Source organism: Orbicella franksi, chromosome 15 (genome assembly GCF_964199315.1).
Source record: "Orbicella franksi chromosome 15, jaOrbFran1.1, whole genome shotgun sequence".
Lineage (NCBI taxonomy): Eukaryota > Metazoa > Cnidaria > Anthozoa > Scleractinia > Merulinidae > Orbicella > Orbicella franksi.
In genome coordinates this window covers 14,625,560-14,645,529 of record NC_138159.1, presented here as the reverse complement: position 1 = coordinate 14,645,529, position 19,970 = coordinate 14,625,560, and the positions used below count along the sequence as shown (strand labels likewise).

The 19,970-nt window shown below is 39.0% G+C and overlaps 3 protein-coding genes across 3 annotated transcripts; 2 read left to right on the top strand and 1 right to left on the bottom strand.

The window, feature by feature from the left end:
• Nucleotides 1-1,485: 1,485 nt before the first annotated feature.
• Nucleotides 1,486-9,324, top strand: LOC145470266 (netrin-1-like). Its single transcript, XM_081454097.1, has 6 exons — nt 1,486-2,252; nt 3,073-3,315; nt 5,966-6,071; nt 6,882-7,049; nt 7,518-7,863; nt 8,970-9,324. The coding sequence occupies exons 1-6, from the start codon at nt 1,668-1,670 to the stop codon at nt 9,235-9,237; spliced, it is 1,716 nt and encodes a 571-aa protein (XP_081310223.1). The 5' UTR covers nt 1,486-1,667; the 3' UTR covers nt 9,238-9,324.
• On the bottom strand, nt 4,134-4,678 carry LOC145469037 (uncharacterized). The gene has a single exon (XM_081452688.1). It carries the CDS (start codon nt 4,558-4,560, stop codon nt 4,264-4,266), a length of 297 nt encoding a protein of 98 aa, XP_081308814.1. The 5' UTR covers nt 4,561-4,678; the 3' UTR covers nt 4,134-4,263.
• A 4,389-nt stretch (nt 9,325-13,713) lies between the features above and the next one.
• LOC145470607 (uncharacterized) lies at nt 13,714-19,028 on the top strand. Its single transcript, XM_081454412.1, has 3 exons — nt 13,714-13,779; nt 15,406-15,685; nt 16,304-19,028. Exons 2-3 carry the CDS (start codon nt 15,433-15,435, stop codon nt 16,420-16,422), a joined length of 372 nt encoding a protein of 123 aa, XP_081310538.1. The 5' UTR covers nt 13,714-13,779; nt 15,406-15,432; the 3' UTR covers nt 16,423-19,028.
• The last annotated feature ends 942 nt before the right edge of the window (nt 19,029-19,970 follow it).

The following is a 19,970-nucleotide window of genomic DNA, read 5'->3' as shown; positions in this document are numbered from 1 at the left end:
AATAATAAATAATAATAATAATAGATTTGTATAGCGCCATATCCATGGCTCATGGCGCTTTACAGTAAAAAATGTTATTAAAAATAAAATTTACATTAAAAATTTACATCAGTGATAAAAAATTACTAACAAATAAAATAGCTAAGCTGTAAAAATGAAAGTAAAACTAGGAATCATTAAAATCTTTAAATGAAAACTGACTAACTTAACTAAGTGACTGACTAACTAACTAGCTAAACTATCTAATCTACTAATTAACTAACTAACCAAAAGTCTAGTTATAAAATTTGTTAAAAAGATATGTCTTTATACAAGTCTTAAAATCTGATAGCGAGCCGCTCCCTCTTATATTGTTCGGAAGAGAGTTCCATAGGCTAGGTGCTACAAAAGAGAAACACCTATGACCATAGCCTATTAACTTGACAGGTGGTACTTTCAAGAGGTTTTTGGAGGAGGATCGAAGATTTCTGCTTGGTACATAAGGCTCTAGCAGTTCAGTAATGTAATTGGGGGCCTGGCCGTTGAGCGCTTTATAGGTTAAAAGTAAAATCTTATAATTGATGCGCTGGCTTATTGGAAGCCAGTGTAGCTGCTTTAAAACCGGCTTGATGTGATCGTATTTCCTTGTTCTAGTAACAACGCGAGCCGCAGCATTCTGGACATTTTGTAGACGATCTATCAAAAATTTTGGTAGTCCATATAGAAGCGAGTTGGCGTTATCTAGTTTGGAAGTGATGAATGCATGTACTAACTTTTCAGTGTCTGCTAGAGATAGACAGACTCTTATCCTGCTAATGTTTCTAAGATGGAAGAAACAGGCCTTGCAGGTACTGGTAACATGCTTTTCCAGTGACATGTACTCATCAAAGATGACTCCAATGTTCTTTGCAGAAGTAGATGGCTCGATCTGTTCACCAGACACATCGACGTGGTCTATTAGTGGGGGTGGACGATGTCGTGCGCTTAAGATCAAAAACTCCGTCTTTCCTCTGTTTAGTTTCAGCTTATTGCACACCATCCACGAGTCGATCTCAGAAACACATGCTTCTATTTTAGCTATAGAACCAGGTTGTTCGGCGTAGTTGGGCTTAAATGAGAGGTAGAGCTGGGTGTCATCAGCATATAGATGGTAGTTAAGTCCGTGCCGTTTGATGATGTCCCCGATGGGCGATGTGTATAACAAATACAGGATTGGCCCTAAAACGGATCCCTGGGGAACACCGTAGCGAAGTTCTTTCATCTCTGACTTGGTTCCGTCAATCATCACAAACTGCTTTCGGTCTTGAAGATAGGATCGAAACCATTTTAGCGCATTTCCTTTCACGCCGTAGCGTTTTTCCATTCTTTCTAGTAGCAGTTTATGGTCGACGGTATCATACGCCGCAGACATGTCCAACAGTAGCAGGATAACGCATTTCTGATTATCTATCTCACAGAGGATGTCATTTTGCACCCTCAGGAGAGCAGTCTCCGTGCTGTGAAAGCACAAAGAAAAGTCAAAACTCGCGCATGCTTATTACGTTTTTCCGCTCTAAAATTCTGTAGGATAAGTCTTGGCATATTCCTTGTACTTCTGCTTACTCAAACGTGAGGATTACAGAAGTTTATCAGCTCTAGATTACAAAACTGGTAATTGCAGTTGGCAGTTGAGCAGGTGGCAGTTTTGAATGGAAATGCGGCAAATTCTGAAGCGCCTCTGTTGTCAGCCTGGTCTAAGCTTTGCCATTTTTTGTTTACTAGCAAATATTTTTGCAGCTCAGCTTGTTTCGTGCCAGGATTCGTGTCGTAGCGGACCTTGTTACCCGCCGCCTGCAAATCTTTCTGGAGATTTCAATGTAACAGCGAATTCAACTTGTGGAGACCCGCCAGAACAGTATTGCGTCATGTTGGACTGCTCTAAAGTCTGCACCGCGACAGACCCAAATAACAAGCATCCGACGAGTTTTGTTGACGATCCCTCTGCCGATGGCAAGTTCTGGAAATCTAAGAACTTCGAGTACCCTGTTGCGTTACAGGTCGACTTTGGAAGAACGTTTATGCTTTATCGGTCTGTGGTGACATTTTACCACGCACTGCCTGCAGCGATGTACCTTTTGAAGTCGAATGATTCGGGAAGAACCTTCAGTCCCATAAGGTACTTTGCAACGAACTGCACGGTGTTTTTCAACATGCCGGAAACACCAGAAAACGAGACGGAAGGTTTGAAAGTTCAATGCTTTAAGATAGACCCTGACACTAACCCTAATTTACAGGTAAGCTGACTGATTGAGATATTTATTTGCAAAAAGTGAAATGACGCTGATACAGAATCTATTGAAATCTATTGAAATTTTCACACGTTCTGTGTATATAAGACAAAAATTCGCAAACGTTTCGTTAAAGCGGCAATGCTTCAATCGAATAAGTAAGGCTTGAGAGAATCAAAAGTAATAAACGACGTTTCCAAATCGTCGAGATATCATTGTCGAGTAAATGCGTTGGTTAGTTTTTGCATAATTACCTAGATGTACAATTATGCACATAGGGGGCAAAATACGTCAGGCGAGAAGAGAACAAGAAAAAGTGACTATGTAGGAAACCTCGTTAATTGAACCAGCAATTTTGCTCTCATTGAGTCAGACTGAGTCCAGTTCAGTGGTCTTCTCTACGAGCAGGTTGACGGGGTGTCTTAATGTGTTCCATCAAAGAGAATATCCAAAGTACAGAACAAATACCGCCCTTTTACTTAGAATAATGTAAGAATGCTTCCCTTTAAAAGTATAAAGGAAATTCGAATGCGGACATAGATCAAAAATCGTGTTGGAAATGCAACCGCGTTTAAAGGTTCGAAAAGGTTTCACCTGTTCTGCTAACCACACGTGCTCACACGCCTGGGTAATTTTGGGACACGCGATCGAAAATAACGCCATTGTTTGCATGTAAACAGATATCTCCGCTATGCTTTCTTGAAATGTTAATTCCTGCTTCGTCAGTTCTGTTACCACATGTATGTCCAGGTGGCAGTTAGTATTTGTTGATTTGAATTTGCTTGTCGTATTCTTAATGCGTAAATATTTTCCGTTTATGCTGCAGCTTTTTTATTCTCCATTACGTGATGCAGCTGAAGCACAGAATATTGTCAACGACATAAAGAAACAGTCTGTCTTCCTCATGACAAATATAAAAATGGTATTAGTGGCATACATTACACCAAGTGGTTTCGACCTTGCGTCGGTCTCAGAAGCATTGAAAAGGAGTTTTTACTTTGCCGTGTCAGACTGGGATTTGTTAGCTTCATGCCACTGCAATGGACAGGCTTCGGAGTGTGATCCAGATGTAAGTGTAGCGAGGAGTTTTCTGAATAAATGAATGTACCTTACCCTGAAGGATGAAACTACATGTATAAAATTATCGTTTTTTTTTTTTTATAGAATTGAATCTCCCCACATGCCCTGACTCTTTATTATTATTATTATTATTATTATTATTATTATTATTATTATTATTATTAAAGATTCGCACAGCTATTGTTGATATTGAAGCTGGTTTCGTCATTGGCTCCAGGCAACAACAAGTTGCCTAGGGAAGCCAAGAAACATCCCTTGTTTGCTTTTTTTCTTCTTTCTACATCTCCAGCACCTTTCTAAGAATTCTTGCCGACCCCAACAATGCACGTCTCTGGATCAGTCCAACAGGAATGCCCACCTCAATGGCTCTCAGATTGTCATTCAATCTTAGTGGTATTGATCCCAATGCTCCCACTACCACTGGAATAACCTTTGTCCTCACACCCCACATTTTTCGAACTTCTCTTGCTAGATCTTGATACTTTTCAACTTTTTCATCTTCCTTCTCTCTCACCCCATTATCCTCTGGAATTGCCACATCTATAATCTGACAGCTCTTGTCTCTCTTGTCAATGATCACCAAATCCGGTCTCCTAGCCCCTATTTCATGGTCTGTTCGCACACTGAAGTCCCATAGAAGTTTGTAATCCTCATTTTCAAGCACACTGTCTGGAACATGGTCATACCATCTCTCCTTTCGTTCAAACCCACATTTTCCTGACAGGTCCCAATGGATTGCTCTATAGCCACGTTATTATTATTATTATTATTATTATTATTATTGTTATCATCATCATTATAAGTCCTTAAAGTCTTGCCGCTTTTAACTTATGGTGCCGAGTTCAATCCGTGAGCCTAGGGCATTCATAAGTCTGCTGGATTACTTGATGGATAAAGTCCTCCTAAGTATGTGAGCAGTTCCAAGGAAGACGGTCTTCTATAGCTCTGTTATTCTAATTTTGCCTGGAACCTTGCCGATGTAGTTTTCTGTTCCCTTCTTGACAAGCCCGAAAGCTCCAATGATCACTGGGACAGTTGTTGTTTTCATTCCCCACGTTTTCTCGATTTCAATCTCAAGATCTTTGTACTTTGTGAGTTTTTCCATTGTTTTCAAGGAGGTGTTCCTTTCTGTGGGGATGGACATATCGATAAGCAGACAGGTTCTTTCCTTCTTGTCTTTCACTACTTTGTCTGGTCTGTTTGCTTTTATCTCTTTGTCGGTTTGGATTGGCATGTCCCAAAGTATAGTTGCTGTTTGGTTTTCTGTCACAGTAGCTGGTTCATGTTCGTAGTGTTTATCTTGTACTTTGATGTTATAGTGTTTGCCTATTGTCCAATGGAGATATGCTGCAGCTTTATTGTGTCTTTGTATGTACTCTGTCTTGGCATGTTCAGGGCATCCGGACACAAGGTGGTCAAGTGTTTCTTGAAATTACCCACAGATTCTGCACATTGGGTCGGTGCCATCTTTTAGGATCTTGTTTCGGTAATAGTTGGTCTTAATGCATTGATCTTGGGCAGCAATAATGAAACCTTCTGTTTCTGATTTGAGGCCAGGTGTAATCAGCCAATTGTGGCTTTTGTCTTGGTCTACGTCCTTCTCTTTTGTTCTTTTTGGGTACTGACCATGCATTATTGTTATTATTATTATTATTATTATTATTATTATTATTACTACTACTACTACTACTACTACTATTATTATTATTATTATTATTATTATTATTTTCGTGTCACTGTGTGGCTCAAATACAGTTTGCTACCTTCTTATCTCTCCAAAAACAGTTCTGCACTACCTAGAGTAATGCAATAAACAAACAAAAAAAAAAACCACCAATGTTTGCTTTGATTATCGTAAAAAACGTCGAAACTTCATATTTCTGCACATTTTGTCTCTTTAGAAGTGAATTACAATACATCAATACTAGCTTTCCTTTGGGTCATTCGAAGAGGGTCTTCCAAGTGCACAGTGTATCGTTCTTTTAGTAATAATATACATATATGCAGTCCCTATTTTAACTTGTCAAGCTGTAGATGGCCAACCCGTCAATTTCTGCCAATTGGGATTTTTCACCATTTTTATGTTTCTTCGTTAGTAATATTTGTTTCGTCTGTTTGATGCACACATGAACTCCAAATACTTTGTTTCGTTGTAACGTGTTGAAAAAAAGACTTCCATTGCATTGGCCGGTATTAATGACAGAATGAAGATTCATTTGGCCAACTCCAATTTGATTTCACGGGGACTATTCATTTTTGAATGCAGTTACATGTATTTAAGGGAAAATTGCTTAAATTGAAAATATAACACACAGCGGAGTATTTTTTACTTCGATTTTTTTGAAAATGTCTGCAAGCACATGTCTTCTCAATTGAAAATTAAACTAGGGATTAACGGAGAAATTAAATCGTAATAATCCTACTTTAGCATCCTGAGCAGGGGAGGAAGATTGCGTGACGAGCCCAAAGAACGTCTGCGTATCTGTCTAAAATAATCCTTGCTATAAATTAAGATCAGATATCCAAACTCTGTCACGATTATGGCATCCTTTGAACTTGCTGAATCATTATTGAGTTTGAGATGCAAGGTGTTCGTGAGTAATAAACTTGATAGAAGCACGATGTGTATTGATTTTCAGGACTTTTCCAAATGTAAATGTCAAAGGAATACTACCGGATCTCACTGTGAGAAGTGCTTACCTCTTTTCAACAACAAGCCTTATCGTATCCGTGAGGCCTGTGAAGGTGAGCTAACGACATACAAACTACCCTTGAAGTAATAGCCTGGACGATGAATGGTAAAAACCCGATACTCGCTGAGATAACCATGTTTGCAAATCCCAGACCAGGGCTCGTGCGATTTTACGCAATCAGAGCCTGAGACCGAATCACGGTAGATGATACCAAGGTCAAGACGTTCGTATACTCAATTATTTCAAAAATCCTAACCAAGCATGTGATAATCGAGTGCTCAAGTGAAAAGATTACACTTCCCGTATCAATATGTAGGTAACGTCTGCATACGATCGAGCCAAGCGGCTCATCAGGTTGGAACTCACCCCGGAATAAGGGATTTTCATACTCCAACCTGGATGGGATGCTAGCCCATCGCAGTACTACCTCTAGCATTAAATTCGCCGGTACTCATTTGTACACATGGGTGGAGAGAGGCACTGTGAGAGTAAAGTGTCTTGCCCCAAAACACAACAAAATGTCCTCGTCCAGGGCTCGAAACCTGACCGCTCGATCTCTGGAGTCGAGAGCACTAACCATGAGGCCACCGCGCGTTCCACTATGTAGCTCAATACAAGCTAATCTGAGACCCCGAAACCCTTTGGTATAAAGCTCGAGACTACGTGGTAGAAAGAAATACACGAAAACGAGCCTTGTGAGTCGCTAGAAAAGCTCCTGTGATTTTGAAATGGGATCAAAAGTTTCCGAGATCTACCGTTTAATGTTGCCACCTCTAATTATGTTGGTATTACAACGTAGATAGTGGTAAGAAGACTATTGTTTCAGCAGTAGTTAACCAATTTTTTGTCTTATTTATTGCAGCATGTGAATGTAATAATCATTCTGAGAGTTGCGCTTACAATGAAACCAAAGGATTTGGTATCTGCAATGATAGCAAAGACAACACATTGGTAGATAAGAGTGACTTTTGCAAAGAGTCTTTTTACAGGAATGCAGCTGTACCTGAAAATGACTCAAACATTTGTCTTGGTAAGATCATTGTTTTGACGAGCAAACGTTTGTAGAACTTCAGAGTGCACAATCTGCCAAGTGGATCATTCTTTATATATTGAGTGTAATGAAGTAGGTGCAGGGAAGACCATACCACTTTTACAGCTTGGTTAATAGGAGATTTATCGTCACGTGTTTAGACCAATCGCGCGCGAACGTAAATATTTGATGGATTATAAGGGCCATTTTACCATGCTCTTCAAAATCTGGTAAACGTCTACGCGTAATTCTTGGGGAGGTTTTTATTTTTATTTTGCTTTAATTTTCTGTCTTTTGGGGGAGTTTTTGATCAAACAATTATTCCACTCGCCCCTGCTGGATATGTTAAATATTGTATGGTTTTAAAAGCCAATAAATCATTGATGTAAATAAATCAGGCACAAAATAAATTTACCCCTCAGCTAGAGGTATTATAAATCCATATGCATGTAGATATTTTACCCACAGGTTGTACACCATGTGAATGTAACCTTGCGGGTAGTAAGAATCCTGTTTGTAACAAGACGACTGGCCAATGTCCTTGCAAGGAGCATTCACTCGGCCGTCAATGCAACACGTGTTCACCTGGCTATGGCGTCTTAAGTGTCAAAAATTCCAAGGGTTGCCTGAAGTGCCAGTGTTCGAACAAATTACCAAGCTGCGTGAGCGACCAAGGCTGGTTTGTTTCACAGATTACCACAAATCTGTCTGTCTTTTCATCCAATGCTGATTTTGATAACTGGACTGCGATCAACAGTGCTGGGGTTCTAGTAGAGCTTGAGCTGGACTGGATTGTAACAATTAGCATCGAGAGGTACGTGCAGAATGAATGCCATGTTGAATCGAGGGTGTTTGTATTTGTCTGTCATGCGAATGAATGCGTGCAAGATTTTCTCTTCGTTCCGGGGGGGGGGGTACTTTGAAAATTTCCGGGTGGGGATGTGCCGCTGGGACCCTGGAACCCTTAGCCTAATTACCAGAGCTACTTCAGCTGAATTTTGCTACCCTATACTAGAGTAAACTCCCCAAATCCCCCCATCTATCGACACCGTTGAGGCTGATTTGTGTAAATTTAAACTTGCAGATTTGATTTTTTTTATATTTTTGAGTGGCAATTTCTGGTTTCCTTAGTCTAGATACAATCTTCAACCAACTACTCAATTTTGTGAAAAATGATACCCTATTCTAGACCCAAACGCTCTGATTTACATACCCTATCCTAGAGTAAACTGCTCGAAAACCATATCCTTCACAGCGGCACATACCTATATAGCCCAGATATGGCAGTGCCCCCACCCCCGGGATTTTCTCAATTATGCGCTGTATTACATTGTATTTCTCAGAATTTTAGCGGGGTCTTGTCGCACTTTATTCAAAAGCACATTGTAATAAAATTTGCTTGGGTAACGTTTGGGTCCCACAGACCAGGAAGTCACCATGCTCCTTTTAATAATAATAATAATAATAATAATAATAATAATAATACAATCGTAAAGTTTTTAGGCGCATTTAGAAAACTCAATGCGCTTACATTACTACAGAAGGAAAATTTGAATGCTCTATTTGAATGCTCTTTTGATGGTCAAGGTACCTTCAAAATTTCAGGCCTATACACTTGTTCCTTTTTCAAAATCTTCCATTTCTATAAGCTCAAGCAAAATGTTTATCTCCTTGCAACCGGCATTGCCGTATGCTCTGAAAATGAAGGTCACCCCCTCCCCCCTCCCACCAGCCAGTACATGTTTAATAAAGTGCAGTACAGCACGTTTCCTGGCACTGACGAAAAACGATTCTGAATATTGCAATGATCAGTTTTTCTAGCAGTCCCCAATTTCATCTTTCCGCACTAGCCTATGGTAGGGCTGCCTTTCCTTTCCGTGGAAGTATTTAGAAGTTTATGATTTTGTTTCCTTTTCACAGAGGATCGTTGAAAGTTGACACAGCTGGTTCAGAGGATGTGTATTTTGTTGCACCTGACAAGTACCTCGCAGACCAGAGATATGCATACTCTTTGGCGCTGTCATTCTATTTACAACAAGACGATACTTCAAGCCCTGCAGCATCCTCCAAGGGTGATGTTATTCTCGAAGGCAAGTGGTTTGACCAGCCGCTTGCCACTAGCCTCGATACTCCTCCGCCTGGTGGGAATAATTTTGTTAAATACGAGGTAATTCTTAAGACTAAATAGTGACAAATTAATCAAGGTGTAGAAAGTTCTTTACACATGGTAAAAGCCAGTGGAAATTGTTAACTAATCATCCAGAAAACATAGATATAATGCTGCCTTAACCCTATTTAGCCTGCACGTCTTTTTACGATTTTAATCCTGGGACGAAGGCAGCACCAAATGAGGCACTTTGCTGCCCTCGACAAAGTTGTAGCATTCTTTCTACCTTTGCATAACCACGTCGCTATTCCCTAACCCTATTCCCTAACCTGGTAAGCATAACTGTTAACGAGACGATTGTTGGCAAGCTTGTGGCATACGCAGTCGCCTTCGAGATGCGTTCGCGTCGACCAAACGTAGCAGGGCTTGTGAATGAAGATGTCTACTTGACGAAGGCAGGTGCAGGTGTAATGGGAAAAATCTCTGTGTGCTGTTTCACGTAAGGGCTCAACACAAATAAAAAACGTCCCGGCTGCCAGTTTGTCAGAGAGGGCGCCGCCAAGTTGCTGTTGTTAATTGACGAACTTGCCGCTCTACTCTGTCCGCGATGAGTGCCCTTGACTGCAGGAATGACCCACTTTATTCTCACAGTGCCGTATGCAAACAGATCAGGGTATTAATGGATACCAGCGAATTTAATGCCGACTGAGTCATCTTTTTTCTTGTCTTTATTACATATGTTCAATCAGTTTAATTGGTTTTCAGGTTAAACTTAATGAAGGCGAGTGGAGAGTGGGAAACACTTCTGGACGGCAGCCCACAGGCGAGGAAATGATACGAGTCTTGAGTCATTTGACTTCACTGCGAATCAGGGCCAAGTGGACAACATTAACAACTCAGCAATTTAGCCGGTTGGCGGATATTACATTGGCTTTTAATTCAAGTGGAAGGTGGGTGAATTAGCTTTATTGAGAAAAGGGTGAGAATGGCATTTTTCAATTTTGTTATACAGGCGTAAGGTAAGTAGTTGGTATACAGGCGTACGTGTAAATCTATGTCAAAGAACTCCCAAAAGGAGTGTACTACACAATTCTGATAATAAGATCGGAACTCTCTTACGGACACAAAAATATTTCTAGTAACAAACCCTTTTTTTGAAAAAAATGGATCAAAATAGATAGTGGCCATAACGTAGATTTTCAATGGTAGGCCTGAATGTGAAGGAAGTGACCGCATACTTTGTTTGACTGAATATTGATCCATTTTTGAGAAAATCGATAGTAATCGTAATCATAGTAAAGTGTATTTGATAGGGTTGAAAATCTCTCAACGAACTGCTCATGCCCACCGGAGTACAAAGGTCAATTCTGTGAACAGTGTGCCAGTGGGTACACACGAATCACGCCTAATGGAGGACCGTACGTCACGTGTGTACCATGCCAATGTAATGGAGGCTCGGACAAGTGTCATCCTGAAACTGGAGAGTGCATGGATTATCAACACACCACTACAGGTATGGACTTACAGCTGGTTTTCGGTAATATTACGCTTTCAGATTGTAGCAGCCATGTAGCAATGCTGTGGTGAGTTTCCGTCTCGTTTGTAATTCCTTCATCGTTTTGAAACCAAAGCATCAGACAAGGTCTGATTTTTTGTTGCGGTCTCTTGCACTGTCTTCCAGAATTCAGGACAACTAGGCGAGAGCAGCCAACTGAAACAGTGCTCGTTTCTGCGGTTACGTACGGTAAGTTTGAAAAAGCAGCAAATAATAGGTCAATCTGTGTTCAGGCTTGAAGAAGTTTGAAAGCCCGCTCGCAGAACCCAGGTATAGTTCGGCGTAACCCGCGTCGAAGACACTACATTGCGTCGGTAAATTTCCGTCTGCAATGCATGCTTACTCGGCGCTGCGAAGAAAACAAAAAAGAATTCAACCGATGGCAAACAACTCGATGTTCGTCATAATACATTTTTGTATTACAGTCAAACTAATTGCACTTAAGCTTGTCCACTGCTTAATATTACTCCATTGTACGAACTAAGCAAAAGCCGAGGAAGTTGAAAATCGACCCAAACAAGTTCTGATTACAAATTACGTTGCTTTTCCAGGATTGTTCATAATTGCTTCGTGATTCTTGTTTGAATTCTGAAATATCGCATTACAACGAATAAGTTCATCCAAAACTTTTTCCAAAATTTTTCAAAAAAAGATCCCTCAAGTTATTATTAACAAAATGACTGTTTTGATCGTTTACCCGTTGGTGTTTGAAATTTGTGACAGCCATGGTCATTAAAGGGACTGGAACACCTCCAACATATTGTAAAATTTTCAAAAGTAACTCATACTATTCTGTACACAAAAGAATACCGAATGTTATTGAGCGTGATTGTTGATTCGAGCACAGGGCAGATCAATGCAACAACACATTAACTCAGGTACCTTTGGGTATATTCTACCCAAAAAGGCACAGAGCATATTAATACGACAGCACATTAACTGTATAGTTTGGGTATATTCTACCCAAAAGGGCATAGCAAATCAATGTGACTTCGGGTATATTCTACCCTCGAGGACACATAGCAGAGTGATGAAATGGAAAATTAACTGTACCTTTGGGTATATTCTACCCACAAGGCCACACACAAATTGATGAAATGGCAACATAGTTGCACCTTTAGGTATATTCTACCCAAAAGGGCACAGAGCATATTAATGCCACAGCTCATCAACTATACCTTTGGGTATATTCTACCCACAAGGCCACAGAGAAATTGATGAAATAGCAAATTAACTGCACCTTTGGGTATATTCTACCCACAAGGACATAGACCAGATTAATGCGACAGCAAATTAACTGCACCTTTGAGTATATTCTACTCACAAGGCCACAAAGAGATTGATGAAATGGCAAATTAACTATACCTTTGGGTATATTCTACCCACAAGGGCACAGAGCAGATTAATACGACAACTAATTAACTGCACCTTTGGGTATATTCTATCCACAAGACCACAGAGAGATTGATGAAACGGCAAATTAAATTTACCTTTGGGTGTATTCTGCCCCACAAGGACACAGAGCAGATAAATGCGACAGCAAATTAATTGCACCTTTGGGTATATTCTACCCACAGGGGCACGGAGCAAATTAATGCCACAGATAATTAAGTTTACCTTTGCATGGGTGTATTCTGCCCACAAGGGCGTAGAGCTCGATCACTTTAATGCGACCCGTTTGGGTATATTCTACGCACAAGGCCACAGAGCAGATAAATGCGACAGCACAATAACTGTACCTTTGGGCTGTACCTCTGGGTATATTCTACCCACAAGGCCCAAGTGCCAACTTGTTACCACACGATTATTCGAAAACGATTAATTTCTCATTGTTCCACAAGTGATACTACCTGACATCAAACTGTGAATTCTTAAACTAATAGCCGCCAAACACTTCTAACGTGAGAAATTGTTGTGTAAATATTTTTTAGTCTTTTTCGATGGTTAGGATTTACTACAGTCGAACCTCCCGTAAGTGACCACCCAAAGTGTCAATCCTAGATGGTCGCTAGAGCTTAGGCCATACTGGGTGAAAATTTTGCCGTGCCTTATTAGCGTATCATAACTACAGAGACTTGCCCATGTTTTAAATGTCTTATTCGTGTGAAAAGTCCCATTGAGAAACTTCCCATCTCTTGTACGTACCTGAACCAGGAATGCTATGATGTTATGACATCTTATTATCCAATTTACGCTCTATAATCTGTCCTGTGGTCGCTTGCTGGAGGGTAATTATAAAAACAAAGAAAATTTCAAACTTTTAGTTCTAAAAGTGGCCCCGGTCCTTAAGAGAGATGGTCGCAGTTACAAGAGGTTCCAAATATAGTGATTTGACTTGGAAACGTTTGGTATTTTGGAAAACTGGTCGCTGAGGAGAGGTGGCTGCTTACGACAGGACGTCACAACCGGCGATTCGAATATTGTCTGAAAATCAATAGTTGTGATTAAAAATGATTAAAATAATCTGTATAGTGCCAGTTATGTCTGATACTTTCTGAAAATAATGTGCAAGAAATAGCAAGTGTTGTCAATAGCTGGAGGAGCTTATGAATAGGTCATTAAATGGCGTGTTTTTGACACTTATCGATAGAAAACCGGGGCTTGTGTTTAAGCTAATCTGCATGACACTCATTTCGTGAATCAATATTTATATAAGTCTTATTAAACAGTTTTTCCTGCTAAGTGTATAGAAGTCACAGATGTATGACAAATTCATCTCCTCCTAAGGTTAATTATGCGGCATTCAAACCGTGAAAATTAACTTGCAGCGACACCATTAGGTTGATAACAAAAACGCGTAGATATATTTACGATTAAAAAAGATTCTTCTTCAATAAAAGACGGATATTTTCTTGTCATTATTCTGTAATACTGTCAATTATCTACCTTTGCTTGATGGATATCGTGATTTATTTACATGCACGTCACTCGTGATGTCATATTCCGCGGGAATATTTTCCAGTGAACATATGTTCCGCTGAGTTTTGACTCAAAGCCGGGTTGATATTTCAAGCGGGAGGCAGTTTATCTTCGAACTGAACATCTTTGGAATTGATGTACATTGCAAGGTAAGAAAAAGTTAACAGAATACGTTTTATTTTTCAAAAAAAAAAAAAGCTTGGTAAACGTTTTGGGTCATTACTATTGTTTTCAACACTGTTTGTCTCACTAAGGCTGGGATACAAGCAACATCCGGTTTAAAGAAAAACTGAAACAATTTTTTCAAAAAAATACAAAATCTTCACATTAAATCCACCGGGGAAATTCACCTACGGTCGAACGAAACCACTTTTTTGTGAGACATATTTATTTACTGCTTATATTAATGACTATATGAATACAATTCTGTTACTTGCGAAAAAAAAAAAGAAATACTCCTGTATTCCCGGATATAAACAAACAGTATCAGAGTTATATTGTCACACTCGACTAGATTTTACATAATTTTTTAATCTCGCTTTAGCTTATCACGCCCTTTTAGATTTAGCTTGCTGTATTTCTTCGTTTTGTTTATATCAAACATTGTTTCCAACAATTTGGTTTGGTTTGCTCTCTTTTGAATTTTAACATCAAGTAAGACTGCGGTATCGCTCTCTTTGACGTCACTTAAGCAGTAAATAATGTTGTTATCGCGTCTATCATCAGATACCTGAAAACCAATTAGTCAAATGTGCCTCTACTTCTGTTCAGCAAATTTAAAGAATTTTAAAGTCTAAGTGTTATTCGGACCTGATATTTACAGTCTAACCTGATGACTGGCGACAATACCTTGTCGTGACACAGACATCGACGGGCGAGTGCCGGATATCACCAAAACAGAGTTCCAGTGTCTTCACACTAATCTGAGAACTAAATAAATGAAAAATAACCCGCGTTAATATCAAAGTGGCTCATCTTTTCTCGTTTTAACATGTCCCTTAGTGGTTAATTCTTAGTGTTTTTCCATTTATTTGATCTGTTGAGTTTGTTTTGTTTTGTTTTGTTTTGTTTTTTGTTTATAATTTTTATTTCAAAACCTTTACGGGTATCGCCCTAAATGACGAAGTAGCAAAAGATACCGATATTATCCCCTGCTGACGTCACATGTTTTCGTATTTCCTTAGGCAAATAACCTCTTGAGGTAAAATTCATTTTCAAATGAATTTTTGTTTTTATTTTATGGTCGTATCTCATCAGTTTTTCAAAATGATTTTCTCTTGACATTTTAATGATGAACATATAGTAAAATATTTCATAGCCTTTATCTCGTCAGTGACAAGACATGTACGCGAAACAGCGCTTTCTTGAATTAACAGAACAACAAGACAAAGGGAAATTTTCTCTTCTTCTTCTTTTTTTTTTTTTTTTTTTTGGTTTGCCCATTCATTAACATGTTTTAAATAATCTGTTGTATTTCATGGCGTCGAAATGCCGGATGATTTTTCATCCCCCTAGAAATAAGAATGATTTATGTGAAACCACTAACGATACGACGGATTGTGCGAAAAATGGTTTTTCACGGCCGATGAAAGACCAATACGAAGAAAATGTTAATTTGCCACAGTATGTCAGTGGTTTATATTTTATGTTAGAGAGCACCTGAGCAAAATTTATGAACTTCTTATGCAACAACTTATTCAAGTACTTATTGCGTTACCACTGTTTTTGTTTTCATCAAAACGTTATCGTACATCTTCTTTTAATATCGTTCACAGTGTTTAATACTCATTCGAAGTAACGCAATGTCTGACCGCGTCACGTTCGCTCTGCCCGCTAACAACGTTCAAACACGCGCCTTCCGAAGTCAGTCCTTCAACCCTCCTCCAACTCTAGCATCGCATCGCTCCAGAAGAACTCTCAGTCTCCCAGCACGAGAGAAACCAATCATTCCGCCAGTTATTTCGGAAACTCCTGAATGCTCAGCAGTGGCTGGTGAACTACAATCAGACGAACAGCAACAAGTACGTTTGGAAGCAAACTATTATGATGAAATTCGTAAGTAAACATAATCATTAGAGTCTGTAAGTATACTCTGAGAAACATAACTTCTGTCGTGGTTTGTTCTGTCAATGGGAGACGAAAGATTCTAATATGATGAAGTATCCCTGCAGTTCAGTGTTCCTGATTGGTTGTCATTGGGCCATGATTAACCACGCGAAACGGAAGAATGCATTGAGGCGGCACAAGAGTTATAACAGACAACTTTTTTTGCATGAATAACAAAGTGATTCAATTTATTGATTAATTGTTTCATTGAATGATGTAGATCACTTGAGAAAGCTACGTCACGGCTTGTGCATCTTAAAAAGTTCAGCCTAATTTTTTCAAGTTAGTCGTTTGTAATCCTTGTTAATCTTCTCCATTTTTACCCATCCTTGTTCCTTTATGCTTTATTATCATCTTTTTGGTGTTTTTTTTTTTTTTTTCTATCTCAGTAAACTACAACAACTTCTGAGTACAATTTTCAGGTTTCCTTCAATTAAGGGTAGTTTAGTACGTGTCCAAAAAAACTCCAAATACTGTGACAGAGCTGCTTTAACGTGACTGAACTGTTAACGTGCCAATTAACTAGTAAACTCGTTGTTGTTGTTTTTTTTGTTTTTTTTCCCTCAGGTTGGTATACCCCTATTGTGGGACTGCTCGTGAGTCTGCTGTTATACGCATGGTCGTGTCTTTTGTCCTTATCTGCAGACGATAAAAATATCATTTATGATATTTTTACTACAGAGTAGAGAAATAGTGGAGTGGCATTTTCGCAAAAGAGACATTATTTCAGCCTCATGTACATGGGCGCTGATGTTTACAACTAAAATATGAGTTTTGAATTTAAAAGTTTAACATGAAAAGAGAAGATAAACTGTTAAGGTGGTATGGTACCCTCAATATGGACCAAAAAGTTAATTTAAATATGGTGAAGAAAGATCAATTGTGTGCTATTGCACTCAAGAAGAGAAATTAAATTTCTAGAGTTTTACTCAAAATGGTTGCTATGGAAACCAGCCATAGCCTTTTGAAGTAGTGCTTTGTAGTATTGACGCCAACACTTCCTGCTCTTTTACAAAACAAGAATTGACTGTCAAATAAGCATATCATGTAAGTTTCTGTTTTGTTCTGTGATATGAACCTAATTTTTGACAGTTAAATCTTATTTTCAGTGCTTTTTACAGCTTTATTTGGAAATAACCTTATTTTTTACCACCCCCAGTGTACAAATCATCTCATGTCACGTGACAGACCTTAAAATGTTACGATTTTTTTGGTTTATATCATCACGACACTATTGGTCTTTGATGAACCCAAGTTTCAGAAATTCTACTTAAAAACCTTGCAAAGTAGAAATGTTGGCACGAAGTCAGTCGGTACAAAAGTAAACTTTTGAGAAAAATACACTTTAAGTTTCTTACACGAAGTATTAAGCATTTAACGAGCCACAAATAGTGCGAAGGGGGGTGCAGATTGGATCTCGGGGGAGGGGGTGCAATGGTTGTTCTATTTTGTAAAAGGTTACCGCAGTTGCGGGAAATATTCCTCGTCATAAGGGAAATTAATGAGCCTGTGATGGCAATTTGAGGCAAAGCTTTTCACAAATAATTATACCAATCGAGTTGTGCATGTCTTAAAAGGTTTTTCTAAATAGTTTCGTTCATATGAGTTAAATATAATCTATATTTTTGGTCACGTTCTTATAGTAAACAGTCGTTGCTATGGCCGTTGCCAAGTGAAAAAACTTATACCACTGTGTACTTTCCTTAAATTTCACACTCATCTGGAAGGAAATTCTGCAAGATCGTTTCAAAATGTTTTTGACAAGTCCTCAACGGTCTTAAGTCTTGTATTTCCAAGAAATTGAATTTTTCATGAGCATCGCCATATTTTAGGGTACCATACCCCCTTAACAGTGTTAATCTCCCATGGAGCCTGCTGCAGTACAGGCGTATTTTTGGCGCTAGAGTGCACATTTTCGTATTTGGCCGCCATCTTGGATTTGGTAACTGTGAAGGGCTGCCCCCCCCAACCATCACCCCTACCCCCCGCACTCTGACCCAACCCTCTAGATGGGGGCTTCGAGAACCTGGTCTATCGAGTGGTTCCGTTTCAAAATAACACCTGCATTGCAGGCTATCTAACATAGACCTTATCAGAAAAGCGTACGATCCTAGTCTCTTGCCTTATTCCTACGGTAATCTCTCTTAAATCGTTGTGGTACAACTGAACCATTAATCTGTCACCGCTCTAGTAAAATTTAGGATGAAGCAGGTTACAGATAAGAAGACTTAAACTGTAAGTTGTATTTCATTCAATTCAATTTCGTTGCAAATTTCTCTACAGAGCTCGTGTGAAAAGGCCATCCTTAATTCTTCCTCTTGTCCGTCATCTTTCCGTTATTTGTACAGAATTTCACATGCGGTTTGTTATCGGCAATTGCTCGCGATTTAGTTTTCCTGCCCAAGTGTTACTGAACCGTTCCTAGGCTAAGCATTAGAGCAGTTTTCATTTAAGCGTCCAAATGTAATTAGTTTTGCATTACTACGCTACACGATTGGCTTAAAAAAACTCGCGCCAATTTTTCATCCAATCAGAAGTGAAACCAAAACCAATCGTAACCCGTTCGCATGTGTTTTCCCGTGCTTGTGTCAGCTACCTGTAATTACTTCAAGTTTTGTGCTGGGTCTCCGTGTTGTCTGTGTCCTTTGTGATTGGCCAAAGTGATTACTTTGGTTTTGGTTATAGTACACTCAACTGAAAACCGCTCTAATCTCTATAAAGTTATGTCATCGATTATAGAGTGTGTTTGGGTCCATTCTTAGACATCCCTCGAGCAGACCAACAATGTACGGGTGAGAATAGAAACAGCCTGATGCATAGTTAATAATAGAGAGAAATGTTTGTGAAACCTGGCAAATTTTCTTTGTTATATGTTTCTGTTTACTATTTTGGGGGTTGCCCCTACACAATACCCGGCAAAATACAAAGAGTGGTTATGTGTGCTCATACAACTAACCAATAGAAGCATTGCGATTATGTAATTCATGCATAGTCTTTGGGCATAAAACAAAAGATGTGCAGGGTCAAGGGCCTTCCAGCATAACTCTTGGCCTGTTTGTTCGCTTCTTTGTTGTTTACCGGTCCTCTTAACCCTTTCCCTTTATTAACTACGTTTGATGAGGGTACTTTAACAAGAGGGATTTAGTTGTAATCTTTGGTGTCACTCCTGTCTTAGCGTCAACGCCTACTCATTCTTAACGTTAATGAGTGCCATTCGTAATTGCAATACAGTAGCCATAATTATCAAAATGGATGAAGATGGTCACCAAACTATATGAAACCAGCAAGTGAACAATATGTACTTCAAATTAACAACCTAAGTTAAGTTCTTTTTCTGCAGATGACAAAATAAAGACATTTATAGCATACATAAGTGCCTAGAGTTTGATTAATCTTGACCTGTTACACATGTGTCAGTGATCTCCTACTTTGTCTGTATTGGTATGATCAAGTATAATTGTTCTCGCTTGGCCCGAGCTTGTTTAAAGTCTTTCAAACCGCTTTCTACTAGACGTCATTCCTCTCTAATCTAGAACGCATGTTTCCTTTTGACATTTATTGATTAGACCTGAAACCTTACAGTGCGATTGCTCTGAATTGGGCCCCTTTGAAAGGAGTTAACCAATCAGAACGTTACCTGAGAACAAAAGATAGCGATCATTTTCTCAAATAAACCAACAACATTGAATGACATCTGGTTCTCGCAAAATGAATTTTCAAGCTAAATTTTTCGAGTGAGATCTATAATTATAATAATTCATCGTCAAGGACTGAATCTCTAAGAGTGTGCATGACGTAGAGGAATCAATAGTGATTATGTTCTCACGTCAAACAGACCGCTACTTGCCGTCACCAGAAGCTACCAGTCCATTGTAGCTCATTGTTCTAAGTTTACGTTTTGATTCGTTAGTTTTCTTCTTGCTAGGTTCGAGAAGTCGCACTTTAATGAGGTCAAAGATAAGTCACCAATATTGTTAAAAGTTATCATTCTTTATCAGAACACAGAGAGAGAGTAACATTCCCTTGGCCCGCCTCAATATGCGTGCCTTCTTGAAGGACCGGAAGCACTTTAATCATAAAAAACATAGGGGTTTTCGCTCTCGTTTTACATGTTTTTACGGGCTTGAAAAAGAACCAGAGAGCTGGAAATTCAATATTTTTAATCGTTATTTTATTGTTTTAGATATCAACTGTATATGATATGAGCCAGTAATTTAAAACTCAAGGTTATTAA